General features: G+C 39.5%; 1 protein-coding gene across 2 annotated transcripts in view; it reads left to right on the top strand.

Annotated features, from left to right (window-relative positions):
- The window catches only part of plxdc1 (plexin domain containing 1), a 98,041-nt gene that overhangs the window by 14,005 nt on the left and 60,677 nt on the right, over window positions 1-23,359 (top strand). The window contains exon 2 of one of the 2 annotated variants that reach the window (XM_005156124.6): window positions 3,210-3,349. In XM_005156124.6, the coding sequence (XP_005156181.1) occupies window positions 3,210-3,349 (140 nt within the window). 2 annotated transcript variants of the gene reach the window in all.

Here is a 23,359-nt window from a genome sequence, read left to right on the forward strand (position 1 = left end):
TTTCTTTCAGGAAAGGACATAATAATGAATAAATTATCTTAGTGAAGTTGATTTAGGGACGAGCAGTAAATTAGTTTGCATCACTTTACTTGAAGACGGTGTTCATAAGATTTTAACATGTCATGAAACAATAATGACGATTTATAAGACAATTTACGACACCTTTATAATCATGACATAACGTCATGAATATGAAGAAGATTTTATAAATCATTGTAGTATGACAGCTGTCATTCAGTGTAAGTCTCTCAATGATCTATTTTTATATGCTAAAATTAAAGACGTCTGTCATGACATTGAGGTTTTATTATGATTTGATGGTTAACAGTTTAAAAAGCAGCAAACAGCTTCAGCAAGATGAGTACAAAAGATTTGAAAGCTGCTTTAGCCTGCCTCGGGGCTTTAACAACCAAGTTTTTTTTTTTTTTTTGAATGTTATAATGTAGGCTTTTCTTTTTACTGTTACAGTAAAGAGATTGGTGAGAGGTGACTCACCAGTTAATTTACTACGTTTACAATTTTTTTTTTTTCTATCTTTTTTTTTTTAACAGAGAGGGAGCACACAATCAAAATGTGTTTCTCATTAAACTCCCTAGTTTCCTCAACAAACCTAATCATTTACGAGACTCAAAAAACTTTCTCAGAGAGTTTATCAAAAAAAAATTGAGTGTTAATTTATGCACCAAATATTTTAAAGATCCCACCAGTATAACTTCCTCCACATTAACTGTCAAAGGTTCACAGAGTGCTCTCACACTGTTAATCCCACAAGACTTTTCATAGGGTTAACTAATATTACGTTGCAAACAACTCAATTGTCCAAACTGTAATAGATCAACAAAACTGAAATAATGATCTAATCACTGAATATTACTGAGTTTAGAATGAGTTTTTTTAAGTAGTAGAGGAGTTATTTGAGTACTAAAGTGAAACCAAACTAAACAGAAATATTGGTATTGGAAAATAAGTTGGATGTCATTGCCTGAAACCGATATGGTGAGAACTAACACTACATGTTGGCTTATAGACTGCCATTAGGGCTGAACAATAAATCACATGCGATTTGTTGTGCACATTTGTCTATAAAGCAGTCTCTGTTATCACATGTGAATCCAGCACGTCTGTTCAGCTGGAGCAGCATTTACTAAACAGAGCCTACTTTCTTTGCCAACTGTCTTAGCCAAGCTATGCAAAATATTGTGTGTTGTTCCCTGCTGAAAAATCAAGCTTAAACCAGCCTAGGCTGGCTGGCTGGTTTTAGCTGGTTGACCAGCCTGGTTTTAGAGGGGTTTTGGCCACTTCCAAGCTGCATTACATTTCCAGCCATTTCCAGCCTGGTCTTAGCTGGACCAGGCTGAAAAATGACCAGCTAAATCCAGCTAAAACCAGCTTGACCAGCCTGGTTTAGGCTGGACATAGCTGGTTTTGGCTGGGCTCCACTCCTGGCTAGGCTGGTCAAGCTGGTTTTAGCCAGTCATCTCCCAGCCTGACCAGCTAAGACCAGGCTGAAAATGGCTGGAAACCAGCCTGAAAGTAGCCAAAACCCCTCTAAAACCAGCCTGATCAACCAGCTAAAACCAACCAAAGCTGTTTTTTTAGTAGGGTTGTGCTTGTTAATTTCATTAAATCAAATTAAAGCAGTGTATTCTTCCTGTTTTTCCTATACAAACACTATAATGATTTACCATAGAATAGTATTTCCCTGGCTTCTTCTGGGCTTGGTTGCTTGTTCTATGCCCTCAGGCTTTCACAGGGGGGATTTACTGCTAATCACACCAACATACATTCCTTACATTTTCAATACAATCACAGCTTTTGAAAGTTATTTTAGTCAATTAATTGTTAAGTCCTAACTTTCGTGTCATATGTTTACCTGCTGTCAGGTAAAGACATATCTATTTCATTACAAACTAATTGATTCACACATACTTGCCCCGCTTTATGCTTAAGCTATCATCAATGTAAAGCAGTGACAACAGTTTAAGGTCCTGTGTTCCTTGTCTTTGTCATGTGATCATCTTGTTTTCATCCTGTCACCCCTTTGTTCCAGTTCCCACCAGTTGTTAATGCTCATTATTTCTACCTGTGTCTGACCCCTGTGTGTAATTAGTTTAATAATCTCCTTTGTATTTAAGTCCCCGTGTTCAGTTAGTTCCAGGTTCGCTATTCTCAGTTGTGCTTTGTCTTCAACCCATGTTGTTCCTGTGTCTCCTGTGTTTTCGATGTCCTTCCAAGTGAGTGTTTGTAAATAAATCTTTGTGTTTGATAAATCCTGCAAACCTTTTGCCTTCCTGAGTGAGTCAAGGTGTTACAAACAGTGCTTCTTAATCCTAGTTCACACTACAGGACTAAACATTGGCAGATTGCTGTGTTGTTGAAGCTACATGACTAAATTTTCTGTCTTTAAATTGCTATGGTATTTCATACTACAACGGAATGGATGGATTCACCAGAGTGGGTCACACACTACATGAAATGACAACAACTCTGCATCAACAGAGCACTTAAAGCACTGATCAGTGTCGGAGCACTGATCACCCACTGATTGACAAAGCTCATTAAGGGCAAACTCACACTATGTACAGTTGCCTTGAACCAGGCAAAAGCATGCTTGTCCCCCCCTCCTGTTTCCCCCGACGGCCCACACTCGCATTACATTTGGGCCTGGGCATGCTTTCGTCATCGATGATGCGCTGTTCAGTAAGGGCTTTCGCTCAGCACAGTGGAGATTTCTTTATCAGATATCGTTTCACGTCTCAAGTCACGTCTCACTTTCAGTTTCGGGCTCTGGCGCGTTTTGAATTCACACACAGGTGTATCGCGCAAAAGCCCAAGTGAACCATGCTCTGGCACACCTTTTTCAACTGGGCCAGGGCCGGCCAAGTGAACCGTGCCTGAGGCCAATTCAGAGTACTCGCACTTCTTAAACGATCTGGGAAACAAGCCACGGTTCGGATAGCATAGTGTGAGTTCGCCCTAACTAGTAAACCAGGCTTAAAATCCTTTAGTTAGAACTAGGCATTAGGAAATCAATAGCTTTAAGAATCGAGAATTTTGAGGATCTATGTTTTGTATCAATAGTGTAGTATCATCAATGAACATGGATTTGTTTTAATATTCATTTCATATTGACTTTATTTCAGTTTGCAGATCACATTATTGTTTAAATGATGTAATATATTTGGAATTTGCATTTGTTTTTTTGTCAGATTTCATTTCTGGTCAGTCAGCAAGGACTGATGGAGGTTCATCAGATACACAGAGAACAAGAAGAGACAGAACTGGACCACAATTGTTGAACAATGGGCTGTCTATTGGCACGCTCCCTGACAACACAACACAAGTGGTGGTAAGTTAACTACTTTATTTTTCTAACTTTTGGATCCCTATTTCTTTTCAATTTTGAGTAGTTTTAAAGGGCAAAATCAACTTTTGGAAGCTATTTTTACGGAGCTGTGTTGGTATTTTGTGTCCACAGACATATTGAAGTAACAAAAAAAAAAGTCTTGTTTTTTAATTTTCTGATGTTAAAATAGAAACGTCCACTGCAACATGACGTAGGAATGTCGTTTCTCCTGTCCACTGAATTAATTGACAGCTTTATTAGCTTTTATTGGAGCTTGATTTAGCTCCACAACAAATAACCATTGGGAAAGTTCTTACTGTAGTATTTCTCATAAACAAAAGATCAGCTTCCATCGTGTCTGTCACTGTGCTGATTTTCTGATATAACATACAGCAGGAGGAGACAACATTAGACCAATAGAGAAAGAGTTCTCTATGGCTTTGACATGCATGTGGGAACAGTAGGCGTGGAGAACCAGCTCAATTGCATTAAAGGCACAGGCAACAAATGTCTACAGTGCCTTTAGAGCTCAAAATGTATAATAAATAATCTGTTGGTATTTTGAGCTGAACCTTTACAGACACAGTCTGGAGACACCAAATACCTATCTTAAGTCTTGAAAAAAGGGATAAAATAGGTGCGCTTCAATATCAAATTCATTCTTTAATCATTTGCTCTCATTCATACATGTTTCTAATGTGGTACAGACATAGCAAAAGGTCATGGACAGGCAGATAACAATCTTAAACAAAGAACAGGTGAATCGTCAAGGCAAGCAGCAAAGGTGTACAAGGTCATAAACAGGCCAAGGGCTGGCAGCAAGCAGAGTATCAGTAATAGACTGAAGAAACACTCAAAAATGTTTACCACTGCACTGGCAGCAGCTACCTCTTTTCAACTCTCACATGGTAACCCACTGAAGCTAAGCAGGGCTGCGCCTGGTCAGTATCTAGATGGAAGAACACATGGGAAAGCTAGGTTGCTGCTGAAAGTGGTCTTAATGAAGCCAGTAGAGGGTGCTCATCCTGTGATCTGTGTGGGTCCCCCCACAGATCCCCCAGTATAATGATGGGGACTCTATACTGCTCTGTGAGTGCTGTCCTTTAGATGAGACTTTTAGAGGTTCTGACTCTCTGTGGTCATGAATAATTCCAGGATGTCCTTTGAAAAAGAATAGGGGTTAAACTGTGGCATCCTGGCCACATTTGCCCACTATTTATCATGGCCTTCTAACCATCCCCATATTATAATTGGCTTCATCACTCTGTCTCCTCCCCACCAATCAGCTGGTGTGTGGTGTGCGGTCTGGCGCAATATGGCTGCCGATGCGTGATCCAAGTGGATGCTGCACTCTAATGGTGGATAAGGAGATTCCCCCCAAGGTGTAAAGCACTTTTCTAGACACTGAAAGTGCTATATAAATGTAAGGAATTATTATTATTATTTTTACTACCATGGGCAGAACAAAACTTTCCAATGAATGTTTGTGTGATGCGTTTAAGTAGTGTGTGAATGATGATTAGTAGCAGGTGCATGTGTAGTCACAGCTAAAAGGCATGATACAATAAATAGTTCCAAATGTTGTCTGTTGAAACTCAGGCGATAGCTCCCTCTGGTGTTGCAAAGACTGCCGAGCAGGAGTCTCATTCATAACGCATAGCATCACATGCTGACACCAAGAAATGGTATGTTTTTGTCAGGGTTCTGTCAGGGTAAAAATCAGGAGAGGAATCATGTGCAGGTAACAATTTATTTTTCTTCTGTGGCATGCAGAGGGGATAGAATATAAAACTCAGCACAGAGATCTGTGAACACCGAAGAAAGACACAAAAAATCCTAGCAAAAAATTTAATAAAATACTTAAGTCCAGGCGACGCAGTGGCGCAGTAGGTAGCACGTTCGCCTCACAGCAAGAAGGTCGCTGGTTTGAGCCTCGGCTCAGTTGGCGTTTCTGTGTGGAGTTTGCATGTTCTCCCTGCATTCGCGTGGGTTTCCTCCGGGTGCTCCGGTTTCCCCCACAGTCCAAAGACATGCAGTACAGGTGAATTGGGTAGGCCAAATTGTCAGTAGTGTATGAGTGTGTGTGAATGAGTGTGTGTGGATGTTTCCCAGAGATGGGTTGCGGCTGGAAGGGCATCCGCTGCGTAAAAACTTGCTGGATAAGTTGGTGGTTCATTCCGCTGTGGCGACCCCAGATTAATAAATGGACTAAGCCGACAAGAAAATGAATGAATGACTTAAGTCCAACAGAGGGCGCATGGCAATCCAAAAATCGCCAGTCAATAATGGGCCAAGAAAAATAAACTAATAAATAAAAAGCAATACTTTAGCGGAGTCTAAACAGTACCGAGACTGGACAGGACAAGATCTGATAGACCACAGCGTAAGGCAGTGGTGTCTAACTCATTTCAGCTCAGGGGCCACATGGAGGAAAATCAATTCTCAAGTGGGCCGGACTGGTAAAATTATGGTATATATATATATATATATATATATATATATAAAATCAAATCACTTTTATTGTCACATCATCAGCAGCACGTGTGAAAAGTTTAGGTGCTGGCTCCAGACAGGGCAAAATACAGACAGTGCAAATACAACGACAGTGCAAATACAACGACAGTGCAAAATAAAAATAAAAAAAGAGAAAAAAAAAAGGACAATGTAAAATTGACAGCGATATGTACAATGAATAGGTGTCCACATAGTTTTAGGCAGTATTGTTTCAAGTATGGATTGGTTAAAGTGCAGTGCATACTACATATTGATGGTGTGCAGTGAAGGGTATGGAAGAGTCTGTGTAGGGTGTGTTAAGTGTTCATCAGCCTGATAGGCTAAGGGAAGAAACTTTTCTTCAGCCGGCTAGTGTAGATGGTGTAGATGTCTTGGAGGGAGGGAAGCTGGCCTTCTACCATGCGTCCAGCAGTTTGCACAATCCTATGTAGGCCTTTGCGATTGCTGCTGGTGCTATTTCTATACCAGGTGGTGATACAGCCAGACAGGATGCTCTCCACACTGCACTTGTAGAACGAGCGGAGGATGTGGGGGGTCATTCCAAACCTCCTGAGATGCCTGAGGAAGAAGAGGCGTTGTGCCTTCCTAAGCACTACGTCTGTGTGAGCAATCCATGTCAAATCCTCAGCGATGTGGACTCCGAGACACTTGAAACTGCTGACTCTCTCTACTGGGGGTATTCTAGAATGCAGGTTATGTGACATACCCGGGTAAGTTTGAGAGTAAGTAAGTGGATAACCTCAGCTTTCGGTTCCAAAAACGGAGGTAACTTTGTGGGTATGTATGTAACCATAGCAACTCACTCTCTGAAGATAACCTGCTCGGTAGCAGGTTATGTTCCAGTGTAAGTTTGTGTCAGAAGGTAAGCGAGCATGGCGTGCCCTTTTGATGAGGATCCTGTGGACGTAGAAGCTCAAATTATACAAGGTTTTTTTCGCCGGGAGAGAGTTATAAGACCACGTATTGATGTGTTTTCATACCCTAATGATTATTTAAAGGAGCGTTATCGTTTTTCAAAAGAGTCGTTAGTTTATTTAACACGTCTTTTAAAACCGCATATTGCAAACATCACAAACTGTGGTTCTGCTCTTAGCACAGAAAGCATTCTGTCCATAGCACTAAGGTTTTTTGCGTCTGGCCATTTTTTGTATAATGTAGGTGATGCAGAGCATGTGGGAAAGGCAACTGTTTGTAGAGCCGTTCGTACGGTATGTCTGGCCCTTAAGCACCTCTTACCCACATTTGTACAGTTCCCTGGCCACAAGCCTCTGCGTGTTATTAAGAACGAATTCCACAGAGTGGCAGGTTTGTTTTTTGAAGGAAAATCTATTACGCATATTTAATATGCAGTCTTATTAGTTATATCTATACATGTTTTCTTTATGCAAACTTAATACTTCCATAACTTTGTTTCAGGGTTTCCGAATGTAATTGGGTGTGTTGATGGCACCCACATTCCTATTAAAGCCCCTTCAATAAATGAGGGGGACTATGTTAATAGGAAATCTACTCATAGTATCAATGTGCAGGTAACAATTTCTGTGTGTCCTTAATTTTTTTGCCTTGTTAAAATCATTAAACTGTAATATTGCTTTTTTTTCCACCAACTAGGTAATATGTGAAGCAACCCAAATAATTATCAACGTCGAGGCAAAATGGCCAGTGGCGTAGCGGATGGGCTTGCAGGGCACGCACCGCGGGGGGGCCCCGCGTCGTCGTGATTTTCAATAATTGAAAATCAACAGGCAACCGCAATAATCAAACTCTTGGGAACAACTGTGAAGTTCACAGGTCTGTGTTCTCTGAACACCTCTCAAGCGGTGGACTACTGCATTCTGATTGCTTGCCGCCAATGTTGCCAACTTAGCGACTTTGTCACTAGATTTAGCGACTTTTCAGACCCCCCTAACGACAAATCTAGCGACTTTTTTGTGTGTTATTGGAGATTTTTTTAGACTGTCATTTGTCCATACTGTACCGTCCCTACTCTTCTCAACGAGCTGCGTGTGATGCCGCCGACCCCTCCCCCGCCTCACAGCACTGACAGGCGGCCCAGTCAGTCCGCGTACAGCAGCCTCTCCCACCTAGAGCCCGAGAGCAGATCACCCCTCTGCGTACCGACGACAAATGATTTAGCACAGGCAGTGTGAAGGTATTTCCCTTGTACAGTCAAACCAATCTTCTTCTACTTCATTTTAACAATTTAATTGGACCGTTTATTCTTTTCTTGTTCACAATCACAGATATTTTAGTGACAGTTTCTGAATTTGTCTGAGTTTATTACATATGAGAGATTACTGCACATTCACTACACATCTATAATGACATACTGTATTCAAACAGCAATAAATTTAGTTAAATAAACATGCTTATATAAAGTGTAGTGCAATTATAAATACCCCTTTATTAACCATAGGCTGTAAAACAAACAGAAACGGTAAAACGTGATGACCTCAGTGATATGCAAATTGGCGTATGACGTATCTCCCCCCCCCTCTTCATCAGGGGGCCCCGTCAGCGATCCCTGCAGGGGGGCCTCCGCATTTTGCGCTACGCCACTGAAAATGGCCAGGATCTGTGCATGATGCCAGAATTTTCCACGAGTCATCATTATGTCAGGCATTTCAGCAGGGTATATTTTGCTTGATATAATGAAATACTTTGTTTTATTTTTTATTTTTTTTACTATATTTGTATTATACACTTTAATCATTACAGGACAGTACAATGGTTACTTGATGGGGGACAGAGGATACCCTTGTCTGCCCTATTTAATGACACCCTACCCTGAACCTGAGCCTGGACCACAGACACGGTTAAACCTGGCTCACAGCCGAACAAGAGCCAAGGTGGAGATGACCATAGGGATTCTCAAATCTCGGTTTCAGTGTCTGCTTGGGCTCTGGGTCAGTCCAGAGAGGGCATGTGACATCATAGTGGCTTGTGTTGTGCTTCACAACATTGCCACTATAAGAGGAGAGAGCCACCCTCCTTGTATTGAGGGAGATGGCCCAGAGGAACACCTAGACATTTTAGAGGCCAACAGACTTTTGAGAGACAGGATCTGTCAAAAAAAAAATTATTAATTTTTTTTGCACTAGTTTGCCAGACAGTTCATTTCTTTAATTCTTGAAAAACAATAAAAGTACAATTCAGTAAGATTTTTTTTATATATATTACTTTATACACACACAAACTTTTAACATGCAACAGATTAATATTCACAGTTCTCACCTTAAGGCGATGCTCCAGTAATTGAATTTCAAGTGCTGCTTTTTTTATAAGTAGCCTTTTCTCTTCCATTTGAAGCTGTATAAGGTCCATCTCCATGTCACTTTTACTTATTTGTTTCTGAAGATGGACCTTATACAGCACTTTTGCTGGCAACTAGGAATGGGAAAATGTATAATAAATGAGATTGTTTGGTCAGACAATAAAATTAAAATATGGACAACTGGCCACAAGTTCTTACACTGCTTAGATTATGTGTTGATGTTTAAGGACCCTCATCTGTGGGCAAATCCCCAGGTATGTACTGTCATATGACATTGACAATGAGTTTGTTACTCTGATGCAAAGGCAGCCATGCATTATAATGGTCTGCATTATTCCTCAGTGGGCCTAGGAGCATTGTCCATTTCTGTCACAGCAGATGTGGTCTCTTCATCATCATCTTGATCATCCTACAAGAGAAATATGCAAGTTTACATTATCTGACAAAAAAAAAAAAAAAAAGAGAAAAATAAAAAAGCAACTAAAGGTCCCTAACAACAAATCACTTACAACTGTGACGGACTGTGTTATTTCTGGAGGGTCCAATAACACAATATGTCTATCAGTATCTATATGAACTCACAACTATTAAAATTATGTATATTATCAAATAAAACCAATAATACATGAAAGAGTAGCATGTCACAATAATACAACTAAAATCACAGTAGTCTATACATCATATGCAGTTAAATAAATTAAAGCTTGCATAAATTAAGCATGTTCAAAAAGCCTTTAAGTGACAGAAATAGTGAAGTGAAAAAATGAAAACAAATCATAGAGGTAAACTTACATTTCACCATTTTTTCACCATCACTTGTTGTGTATGATGAACTGCCCCCTTGAATGCCAGCAACCACTGGTCGTCCTTTATTAAGGGACAGAGCCAGCTCCTCACATGGGGTAAGGGGAGGTGGTGGTGGGCCCCCGCCAGTTAGACGGGCTTCAGCCTTCTTTCTATTAGCTACTTGACAAAAAGAGTATACTAAATAGCGGTTAATTAATAGTTCAGTAATTGTGTAATGAAATATTACCTTTTTGCAGAATGTTTTTGTGTTTCATTTTAACTTGGCTCAGAGTTCTTCTGGCTCCAGAAAGATTGCACCTTATTAAATAAATAAATAAATGAAATATATATATATATATATATATATGAAATATAAATAAATGATATTATATATATATATATATATATATATATATATATATATATATATATATATATATATTTTTTTTTTTAACTAAAGAAATAAAATTACATGTACATGTACACATCACATTTAATTATGTTGCATTATAAGAAAACAGGAAACAATAACTCATTTATAATTTTATACACTCACGCATTTACTCTGTCCGTTATTTTTTGCCAAGCCAACTCTCTATCTTTAGCAGATGCAGCTGTATTGCTCCTTTTTAATATTACTGGCTTAAATTCCTCGTACACATACATTAAAATCTCCAACTCTGCCTCTGTAAAATACGCCGCTCTCTTTTTTTCGCTTTGACTTTCCATGGTGACTCATGAAATCAACAATACATTGAGAATGTCTTTATGTATGCTCTGTGCACGCGCATTAACTCTAGGTAACCAATTGAGGGTTGATTAAACTAATTCTTCTCAGTTGTTTTGGAACCGACATATTCATGGTATGCCGGTTTGGGGTAAATCAACCCAGAGGTTATGATTTACCAAATGGTAAGTTAACCCAGCTTTCTGGAATACCCCCCTGGTGTCCCATTGATGGTGATAGGGGTGTGTCTGCTCTTCTCTCTCCTGAAATCCACCACCAGCTTCTTGATTTTGCTGATGTTGAGTAAGTGGTGGTTTTTCTCACACCACTGCGTCAGAGTGTGCACCTTCTCTCTGTAGGCCATCTCATCATTATTGGTGATTAGGCTTACCATCGTTGTGTCAACAGCAAATTTAACGATGACGTTGGAGCTGTGTTTGGCTATACAGTCATGTGTTTACAGGGAGTACAGGAGTGGACTGAGAACACAGCCCTGTGGAGCACCAGTGTTGAGGATCAGTGTGGACGAAGTAATGCTCATTCTGACCACCTGGTGTCTGCTTGACAGGAAGTCCAGGATCCAGTTGCACAGAAAGGTGTTTAGACCCAGATTCTGGAGCTTCACCACCAGTCCACAAACAGCATTCTCACATATGTGTTTTTTCTTTTCCAGGTGAGACAGAGCAGTGTGCAAGGTGAAAGCACGTGAGCAATTCCATGAAAATGTCAACCTTATCATGAAAAAATTAACTTTTGACCAAAATAACAAACCTATTTAAATTAGCTTATTAAGGTCTATATTTTATTGTTAGGATGTGCTCTTGTTGAATTTTTAAGGAAATTGGTTTGTTTATCCATAAAATATGAGGATTATGCCAATGGTAAATTTCATTATCATCCAACCACTTTTCATGCTTTCAAAAAAGGGTTAAAGACTCACCTTTTCCATGCTTTATGTTAACAGTAATCATTCTGCAGAAGGATTGGAGTCTGTAGTATAAATAATTACCCTTACCTTTTCATAACATTATTGCCCTTTTGATTTATGAGCTACATATTTAAAGGTTCAGGACACCCCAGATAACTTTTTTTTATATTAACAGATGTGTGTGTGTTGAGCATCAGCTAAGACAATGTTAGCACCTGTCAGCTTTAATTGTGGGGAAAACTGGATAATTTTTAGCTTTTGTCAGCTAATTTCAGCTTCTGGGTTTAAAATGATTTTTGGGGCGGGATCAAAATCGGCGACGTAGCGCAGTACTGCAAGTGCAATGATGACGCGTCGGTTTCTCATTATTATTCATAGCGGAGTTTTCTTATCCTATGAGAAGAGCCGGCTGCTTAATTATTCATGAGACCTGCCAGACCTGCCAGTGTCAAGCTCGAGCTGAGAGACACGGAAACCACGGCACAGTATTTAGCCGTTCATGAAGGCTCATATGTGTTTGTTTCCATGATCCACGGGGTTTGTTGCATGTTTTCCCCCACGATCTTGTCAGGGCCGATCATACAGCAAAGCTGTGTGCGTGCTGCTAGCATTTTTGTCTGGAGAGCAGCACAAGAATTGGAGAATGGCGGACACTGTCTTTTATCAGGAGTTCGTTCACATTCAGACACATCGCCGTGCTGCTGTCTTTGCCTAAATCCTCCAGATTACCAGCAGGGCTAATGGTTAAAATAGACAGGACAGGGGACCTGCTGCACTGAGTCTGCTGGATACGGGGATTGAGGGAGAAGTCCTCATTTATAGTGTTTACATGAACACACTTATCTTTATAATGATATAAATTGTGGTTATGTGTATATGAAATTACGAATAACAAATGTAGCAGGGCATTCAATCACTGTTCATTTCTTTGCATTTTAACTTTGTAAACTATAAACTAATGCGTCTCCTCACGTTTTGTGTCTCATTTTGTGAGCTAACTGACAAAAACAGTTGTTCGCTCACGTTCTCCCCTGCTGGCTACGCCTACTCCTGCCGATGCTCGCGGAGCTCCACGTCCATTAATCGTGCATCTTTTGAAAAAATTCTGAAGTAGACTTTAACCGAAAGTGGGGGGTGTCATGGCCCTTTAAGACATCACGCAGCTTCGGTCACGTGTCACGTCCGTAACGATTAGATAAAAAAGTTTATATTGTGGAATAAATATTATAACAAATAAAATGAAACTTTGTATACAAAGCCAAAATATGTCCATACTAATTATGATTGCAAACTCATCTCAGGTCTTTGCTCTAAACAACCACAATTTTCCCTTACGGACGTGACCATTTTCGAACTCCTTATTCATATAAGCCAATGACTAGCGCATATTTGTTCATTATGATGCTGCATTACAATTACTGACTTACATTACATGACATCCATATGTTATATCAAGAACTGAACATTTCAGTTAACTATAAACGACTTTAGTAACATTTCAGAAATAAATGTTTAATAAAGAGAATGTTTTTACAAATTCACCCTCACAAAATGGTTTCAAAGCCACTGCAATTTGATTAGCAATGAGGTAGCTAGCTTTTACTGCAGTGTCACTGATGTCTTGGCTATGAGTAAACGCAGACTGCTGATTCTTAAAGCTCGCCAATAGTTCATTCACCTTTTCGCTTCACCACTGTTCTTTAAATTTGTCATATTTGTTGCCATGAAGACTCACATAATGGCGACAAAGGTTATATTCTTTCAGCACTGCAACTGCTGTGAACACACCAAACATACAACTTTCCCATTCACTTCCGTGAACAAATAGGATGATGACCATTTTTCTTGAAACACTCTGCTTCCACTTTTCTCTTTTTTGACAAAGACATATTGGGGCATTATGGTAAAAGTAGCAGTAATACATATCGTGAGCAAAACAAAGTAGCTAACCCAGACTTTACCTCTGCTCCGGTATAAAAAGTTTGCTTGCTTAAGTTAAGCAGTTTAGTAAGTTAACACAATTGTTATTGCAAATCCTGTAGATGCAATTGGAACAGCAGTTTCTTTATGGAAAAATTGCAGCTCATTTTTATATTTTACAAAAACATCTCGCGGGTCGCGTTAAATCCGTTCGTGGACGTAAGGTAAACATACACGAATGATAAGGTACAAGACAATGAGAATGAGAAGACTAAATAGGGAGACTAATAAAAATAAAATTACAGATGTGCGAATAATGAAATGATAATGATCTACTAAGTTAATTGTCGAGTTAGTGGGGTGAGACAGCAGAGCACATGTTGAGCTGTCAAAACAATGCCACATTTTTTTTATTTTTTTTTATTAATATACGAAAATGAGAATATATAATCACAGTATGTTAACAAGAAATCGAAGAGACAAAAAGAGCAACAATTTTGGAAAAAGAAACAACAACAGATAACAAAAAAATAAACAAACAAACAAACAAAAAACAGGAGGGGTAAATACATTACAAGTTAAAGAAAAAGATTATATAATTTACAAATTTCAGTTGTTTTTAAAGGCTTTTTTGTAAAAGAGTTAGACACTGTATCAAAGTAATACTGCATTTCAGTAAGTAAAATATTTAAAAAAAAGGTTTTTGGTTTGAAAATTTACATTTATGGATATAAAATTTTGTTAATAAGACAAGAAGATTAAGAAAATATGTTTTCTTTTTATGTAAAGCCCCCGTTCCATAATCAACAAAACCAAATAAAACATTCTCCCACAGCAGGAAAAATTCCTCATCAACATTCTCAATTATAAAAAGTGAGAAGTCTTTCCAAAGCAACCTAGAGTAATTGCATTGCCAAAATAAGTGAACCAGGGACTCAGGGTGCTGCCCACAAAATGAACAATTAATATTAAGATCTTTTTTATATCGTACTAAAAGAGTATTGACTGGGTATGTACGGTGAAGAATTCTGAATGAAACTTCTTTTATCTTATTTGTAATTAAGTAGTTATTTGAGATGAGCCATATTTTTCTCCAATCAATATCAGAAACAAAATAATTCCAATAAAAAGTAACATTTGGAACTGATACAGTTCCATTAAGAAATAAAAAACGTATTGTTTTGTTTGAAGAAGTTGCAGAGAAACAATATTTTCCAATCATTGTAGTAGAAGGGTCTAAAAGAGGTAAAACAGAAGGATAGGGGATGCCTTGGAATAATCTAATAACACCAGATGGTATAGCATCAAATACCACAGCAAATTCTTTAGGGGGGATGGGAATATTGAATCGATTAAGAAATTCGTTATAATTTAATAAATGGCCATTTGAGTTAAATAATTGACTAACAAGCAGAATATTTGCTTCAAACCAGCGCTGAAAGAAAAGAGATTTGTTTTTATATACAATAATTTGGTTGTTCCAAATAAAATATTTGTGAGGAGAAAAGTTGTGCTTGTGTAATAGTGACCAGGCAAGAAGAAATTGTTTATGAAATTGAGATAATTTAGCTGGTATTTTCTCAACCTTATAGTTACAGAGTAATAAGAAATTAAGCCCTCCAAATTTAGAAAATATGTAATTTGGAATAAAATTCCAGATTGAGGCTGGATTTTTGAGAAATTTTTTTCCCCATTTAATTTTGATAGTATTATTAAATGTACAAAAATCCAGCATATTAAGACCCCCATTCTCAAAGCTATTCATAATTACCGATTTTTTTATATAATGGATACCATTTTTCCAAATAAAATTAAATAATATTTTATCAGTATGATTTAAAATGGATTTGTCAACATGGAGAGATTGAGCAGCAGGCCCGGATTGGCTAATCGGGAGGACCGGGAGAATTCCCGGTGGGCCGGTCTGTTTTTTGGCCGCGAGGGCCGGTGTCCCTAGCTCCAGAATCTGTTGCTCTCAGCAGTCACACTTTTTAAATTTATTTATTTATTTACTTGACCACAGCCTTTTTATTCATTATTTTACCGCAGCTCTACTCTTTTTATCTTTTTTCTCGCAGCTCAGTGAGCAAGGTGCAGCCTGCAGGTTAATGATGATATTACATCAATGAGTCGATACACTATGAACTGCAGTAGTGGTTCAATGGATAGCACGTTAATATTCGACGGTGGACCCGGGTTCGATCCTCGTCTGAGTAATTTTTTTTTTCATTTTTATTGTTAAGACATATAAGACTTTTAGGGTTGTTGAACATTTGAAGTACTAAAGCAGCTGTTTTCTCAAAAAAAGACGTGATAGTGTCATTAGAAACTGATTTGGAAATGACCTTATTTTAATATAGTCAGTCGTGAACTGAGGTGGGCCGGTCTGAGGCTTGAAACTCCAGGGCTGAAAAGGAGTCCCACTCCGGCCCTGTTGAGCAGCATATGAAAGTCTGAAGATACCTTCCCCTTTAGTAAGAAGAATTCTTCCCCTCAGAGATAAATCCCTCTGGAGCCATAAGTTTAATTTTCTACGAGTTTTCTCAATAATAGGGTCAAAATTAATAGAGCATCTAACTTTTTCACTTTTACAAATAGAGATACCCAAGTAAACTATATTATCTTTAACTGGGATATTATTAATTGTAGAAAGACTAGATTCTTTTACTGAAAGTAATTCACATTTAGATAAATTTAAAAAAAGACCAGAAGCTTTGGAGAAGGATTGAATTGTATTAATAGCAAAGGGGACACAAGATGCGTCTCTTAAAAAGAGAGCAGTATCGTCTGCTAATTGGCTGATTTTTAATTCCCTTTCCGCAATGATAATTCCTTTTAAGGCACTTGTTTTAATATATTGAGAAAGTACTTGAGTGGCTAAAAGAAAAAGATAGGGTGAAATGGGACATCCTTGTCTGATACCCCTCTGAAGGCTAAAACGACTTGAAGTACCAAAACAAAATTTCAAGGAGCAATTACTGTTAGCATAAAGTGTCGTGATAGCATTATAAAAAAAAATCACCAAAACCAAATTTTTTAATACAACGAAAAATAAAATTGTGCTCTACCGTGTCAAATGCTTTGTAAAAGTCTAGAAATAATATAAAACTTTCATCAGAAATAAAATCAGAATAATCAATTATGTCTAAAATTAATCTTATATTATTAGAGATTAATCTGTTTTTTAAGAAACCAGACTGCGATTCATCAATTAAATAACTCATTACCTTTTGTAATTTTTGGGCAAAAATTTGAGCTAAAATTTTGTAATCGGTATTAAGTAAACAAATTGGACGCCAGTTCTCAATATGTAGTGGATCCTTTTTGGCCTTTGGAATTAGGTTTATTAAACCTTCTGTTAAAGTAGGTGGGAGAGCACTTCGCAAAAAACTCTGCATAAACTTCAACCAGGAAAGGAGCTAAAGAAATAGAGAAAGTCTTGTAAAACTCATTAGTAATACCGTCATTTCCTGGTGATTTATTAACTTTTAAAAGGTTTATGGAATCAATTACTTCTTTTATAGAAATAGGTTCATCACAGCAAATTTTATCACTTTCCTCTATAATTTTCAGGTCAGTTATCGAATCTAAAAAAGAGGATGTATAAAGTATCATCTGATTGAGAGGTATATAACAATTTATAAAAATTATAACAATAAGAAGATATAGCCTTAGGGTCATCCACAATGTTACCATCAATCATAAGTTTAGTCATGCTATTATAATTGGCATTCGATTTCTCAAACCTAAATAAGTATGCAGAGTTTTGTTCGCCTTGCTCCATCCACCTCCTTCTAGATCGCACAAAAGCACCTTCAGCTTTATTTTTGTAAATGTCCTCAAGCTGATTTTGTAATTGATTAAGTAAAGCAGTTTCCTCAACTGAAATATTTTCAGGGGAACGCTGAGTGAGCAAAGGAATCTGACTAACATCTGCTTCTTCCTCAGCTTTCTTATATTTGGTTAGCATACTTCCATAGCGTCTCATAAACTTTCCAATATCAAATTTAAGTAGTTCCCAATTGTTAATAAAAGAGTGTTCACTTAATGCTTTTTTCCAATAATATCTAATTAAAAAATTAATTTTTAACCTTACTGTATTATGACATAAATGAGAGCTATTTAATTTCCAATATGAAATTCTGATGGTATTTAAGGGATTTATTGAAATTATAATTTTTATATAGATAGCTTTATGATCTGTTAGGGGTGTGGGACGAATATCAACTGTAGTATTTTGAAACTTTAAAGAATTAGAAATCAGCCAAAAGTCTAAGCGAGAAAATTGAGAAGCAGCTTTATTACTCCAGGTAAACGCTTTTGTATTAGGGAATTTGGATCTCCAGACATCAAATACATCCAATCTCTCCATAAATTGTTTAATTTTAGAGTTGAGTAAAGAGGGGCGACCTGGAGGCCATTTATCAAGAGCACTATCGATTGAAATATTAATATCCCCACCTATAACGATTATAGAACTTGGAAAGTATTCAAACAGCCGCAGAACAAAAATTCAGAACCCATTAAATGGGGGGTGTGATTTCCTTGCCCTCAACAAAAGCACGAGCTCTTACGTAGTAAGCTTTTTTCCCGGCATCTCTCGCACTTTTGATTAACGGCCACAGCTTTTTCCTTCTTTCCCTGTCTTCTTCACAGAAGTCTTCTGCAAAGCGTAGCTTGTTGTCACGGAGGTATGCGTTGTTTCTAGCTGCCCTCCAAATTGCGTCACGGTGCACTCTGCTGGTAAACTGAAGAATAACAGGCCTGGGTTTATCGGTGTGCAGTTTTCCTATGCGATGAAAGGTATCGATTACATCTGGGAGCTTGGATTTTCCATCAGGTAGCACTTCCTGACAAATTCGAATCACATCATCCCGTACACTTTGTATTTCTTTCTCCGGAAATACGTACAATTTCAGATTCCATCTTCTATGGTATCCTTCCAGCTCCCGAATTCGGTTCTCCAGCCTGTTGCGATGATTCTTTTCCTTGTCAATGCATTTCCTCCCTTCAGAAGTTATCATGACATCAGGGTTGGGCTTCATAACAGCAGGTGTAGCCGAACTGCTAACCGTGAGATCTAATAGATCTTTCCTTTTCTTTTGAGATTTCGACATGTTTCTTCCGTCATTAAATTACAGATATCAGTTTCAAAAGAGGTCTTGATAAGCGTCACTTATCTTCAAGAAATAATTTGTCGCAGAGCTTGGGAAAGACAATTGTTCATAGCGCCATCTTCCCGCAGTTCCTCCTTCCAAAACAATGCCACATGCACCGAGAAAACAAACACAAACGACCGTGATGACAGTACCGCCCCCCCCCACCCCTAGGAGAGCCACCCGGCACCTCAGGGGAGGGGCTTACCCGTCTCCTCTGAAAGTCCATGATCAATGCCCGATCCAGAACATATCGAGCTAGAATCCAACTTCTCTTCTCAGGACCATAACTCTCCCAGTCCACTAAATACTGGAAACCCCAGGGGGACAGATAATGGGGTTAAGACTGGATCTAAACACAAGTTTAACCCTGGATACATGAAAAACAGGGTGTACCTGACCAAGAGTGGGAGGTAACTTGAGCTTAACTGCCACTGGACTCAAGACCTTGGGGATACAATATGGCCCAATGAACCTGGGTGCCAATTTACCTGAGGCCACGCTCAGAGGCAGGTCCTTGGTGAATAACCATACCTTTTAAACACACATATTGAGGTCGGTAAGTCCGATGATGGTCAGCTGCTGCTTTGGTTCATCTATAAGTCCGGGCCAAGACCTTCTTAGCCCACATCCAGGTGTGACAGCACCGTCGGACAATGGCCAAGGCAGATAGAACTGCAGCATCGGGCTCCTGTGAAGAAAACAAAGGAGGTTGATAACCCATAGAGCAGAGGAATGGTGACATACCTGTAGATGTTTACCGGCAGGGAATTGTGGGCATACTCTGCCCATGAAAGCTGTTGGCTCCAGGAACTAGAATTCTAGGAGGTCAGGCAGTGGAGGACTCTTTCGAGATCCTCCACTGAGACCCTGTTACCAATGTCGTAATTACATTCTGCTGGGCTCAGGCGATGAGTGAGAAAGGATGCATCTTCCCATCTTTGGATGAGAACTGAGACAGGACCGCGCCTACCCTGACATCAGAGGCATGTACCTCTACAATAAATTGTTGCCTATAAAAATTGGAAAAACCCAGGAAATGCTGCAGAGCCTTGTGGGTGTTGGGGACTGACCACTTGGCAACAGCCTTTACCTTATTAGGATCAGCTCTGATTCCCTCAGCCAAGATGACATACCCCAGGAACATAACCGAACTGGTGTGGAACTCGCACTTCTCCGCCTTAACAAAGAGTTGATTCTCTAGTAGACGTTGGAGAATGTGACGCACATGCTGAGTGTGTTCCTGTGAAGAGTATGAGAAAATGAGAATATCATCCAGGTACACAAAGACAAACTTATTTACCATGTATCTTATCACATCGTTAACCAGGGCCTGGAGGACAGCTGGGGCATTGGTCAGACCAAAGGGTGAGAGCAGATATTCAAAGTGTACTGAAGGGGTTTTAAAGGCTCTCTTCCACTCATCTCTCTTATGAATGCGTTCCAAGTGATAAGCAATACAAATGCCTAACTTGGTGAACACCTGCGCTCCCTGCAACAACCTAGAAGCAAATGACATAAGAGGTAAAATGTACCTGTTCTTTATCGCGATGTTGTTTAGCCCTATGTAGTCAATACAGGGACGCAGGGAGCCATCCTTCTTCTTCACAACGAAGAACCCCTCATCTTCAGGTGATGATGAGGGACATATAAGACCAGTATTAAGTGACTCCTGAATATACCTATTCATAGCCTCTCTTTCTGGACCAGAAAGGAAATACAAGCGACCCTTGGGCGGAGAAGTGCCCTGGGTCTCTCCCAAGACTCAATCAACATGATGTTTGTGCTGTGCCAGCCAGGGATGCCCCAGGACTACAAGGGAACCCTGTGAATCAAAAAGGTACAGCTCAATGGCCTCACGATGATTGCCGGACATGACAAGACTTACACAGGGTGTGATCTTGGTAATGGTGTTGATGAGCTGACCAGCTAACGACTAGACAAAAATGGGAGATGGGAGAGGAATGGCGGGAATACCCCTCTGTTTGGCCGTGGTACAGTCAAGGAAATTGCCCTCAGCCCCTGAATCAAGCAGGGCAGAGGTGGAATTAAGGGATCTTTAATGTTGGCTGGTGATGGGAAACAAGGTGCAAGAGTGGTGGGAATTCAGACAGGGAGAAGCACCCACCAGCATCCCCCATTTTACTTATGGGCCTTGGCTTTTAAAGGGCACCGCAGTAGAGGCACAGGCCCTGAGCAAGGCGGCCTCTATTTCTTGAAGTGTGAGGTGCATACGTCCCATCTGCATGGGCTCAGGCTCAGATGAGGAAGGAGTAGAAGGGCTAGCTTGTTAGACGGAAACATCGTCAACCCTCCAGGAGGAGTGAACGGACCACCACTGATGGCGGAGGCGCCTCTCCACATGGAGAGCCAGATTAATAAGGGTCTCAAGGTGACGGGGAAGCTCATGTAAAGTGATCTCATTTTGGATCTCTTCATTCAGACCCTCAGGAAATCTGGAATGCAGGTCGCCTTCATTCCAGTCACATCAGGCAGCTAAAGTTTTAAAATGGATTGCAAATTTTTTGATGGAGTGACCCTCCTGGCAAAGTTGTGCCAACCAGGCAGCCCGCCTCATCCCCCTGTGCAGACTGGTCAAAGAGTTTGATCATCTCCTCCCAGAAGTCCTCAAAAAATGGCAAAAGATGCCCTGGCATCCCAAACTGCAGTGCCTCACTCACATGCTCTCCCAGTGAACAGGGTCAGGATATACGTCACCCTGGGCACCTCTGAGGCCTAATGACAGGGCTGCAGGGCAAAAACTAGAGCACACTATGATAAGATGCCCCAACAGGAGTTGGGGTCCCCATCATAAAGTGGGGGATTGTTAGCATGGAGCTTTGGTTCTTGGCGGGGTCTGGCAATTCTAAATTAATCCAGCAGGAGGCGCATGGTGGTCCAAACTGGCGGTCAACAAGTGGATAATACTGCTGTGCCAGCGGCCAGAATGAGAGTGCCCAGGTGGGATGCAAGGCGACCGGAGAGGGAGTGGGGGATCACTAGTGGGCGGTATAGAGGGACTTGAGCAGGACGTGCGGAGAAATGCGTCTGCCACGTCTGAGAGCCGCAGGGGCAATCTGACAAAAGAAAAAAAAGGAAAAGGTCCAAACCAAAACAAATTCAAAACTGGCACTGGAGTCTCAACGGTAACAAGACTGGACAAGACAAGATCTGAGAGACCACAGCGTAAGGTACAACATACACGAATGATAAGACAATGAGAATGAGAAGAATAAATCGGGAGACTAATAGAAGTTAAATTAGAGATGGGTGTAAATAATGACATGATTATGATCTAATGAGTTAACTGACGAGTTGGTGGGGTGAGACAGCGGAGCACATGGCGAGCTGTCAAAACAATGGCATGTGCACCAAGAAAACAAGCCCAAATGATCGTAATGACAACATGCAGGTGACAGACCATGACACTGTAATATTTTCTTAACAACATACAAGTAAAATTTAGAAAAAGTTGGAATGTAGTGTAAAATACAATATAATAAAGAATATGTAATTTGTTATTATTTGTTAATATTCTTTTATATTTATTGAACCCTTAGAGATCCAGGGGGTTTGGTGCACAAAAGTGTTGACATGTCCTGACATTTGTGTTTTTTTTCTTTCAATTTCTTATTAATATATAGAAGGCTAAAGTCTTTAACACAAACTTTACTACATAAATATGCAAGCAGCATGTGTCTACAACCCCAAATCAGAAAAAGTTAAGACAGTATGGAAAACGCAAATAAAAATTGAAAGAAGTGATTTCCAAATTTTTCTTTGACTTGTATTTCATTGTAGACAATATGAACACAACATATTTTAAGTTTTATCTGGTCAACTTAATTTATTCGTAAATATAAATCCTTTTCTGTCAGTCAGACCTGCAATATATTCCCAAAAAAAAATGTGACAGGAACAGTTGAGGACTAGTTTTCAGGTAAATAAGCTAAATAATTATGTTATTTGAAACAGGTGATGTCAACAATAGGTGATTGTATTTATGATTTGATACAAAAGCAGCATCCAAGAATGGTCTAGTTCTTTACGAGCAATGATGGGCTGAGGATAGCCAGTTTGCCACCAAACATGTGAGAAAATTATTGAAATGTTTAAACCAATATTCCTCATAGAAAGATAAGACATTTGGATCATGTTTTGCCCTGTTTTTGGATGCTGGTGTCCTCCTTGGTGAAAAGTAATGTCATAGAATGATATCTGTTTAAATGTGCTCCAGTGACGTCTTCCTTTGGTAAGCGATCATCAGTCACCCTGTCCAAGAAACTCCCACTGACAAGCCCTTGCTGTAGCTCTGATTTTTTTCTCCAAACTGATTATGCACTAAACAGTCATTGGGAGCTCTGTGCTCACCTACTTGGCTGAGAGCAGTGCATGTTAACCAATCCATCTTAGATCTGCCACTGGATGTCATCTCTCTATAGTTTTTAAATGTGAAATGTGATTCATCTTGTGTATTTCTAAGGACTCTTTGGTCCTTTTTTGGATCTGTTAAATGTTCTCAGGTAACATGTTTCAGCTGAGCGCGAGGATAAGTTAACATATTGATTTATATAACTATAACGAGGAGCCTGACACGGAGGGATCCATTTGCAGTATATTTATTAGACACAGTTCAAACACAATCATACAATGCGCACTTACGTGCGAACTCACATCAACAGTATTCAATATGGGTCGAAGGGCTGGC

Source organism: Danio rerio, chromosome 12 (genome assembly GCF_049306965.1).
Source record: "Danio rerio strain Tuebingen ecotype United States chromosome 12, GRCz12tu, whole genome shotgun sequence".
Classification (NCBI taxonomy): Eukaryota; Metazoa; Chordata; class Actinopteri; order Cypriniformes; family Danionidae; genus Danio; species Danio rerio.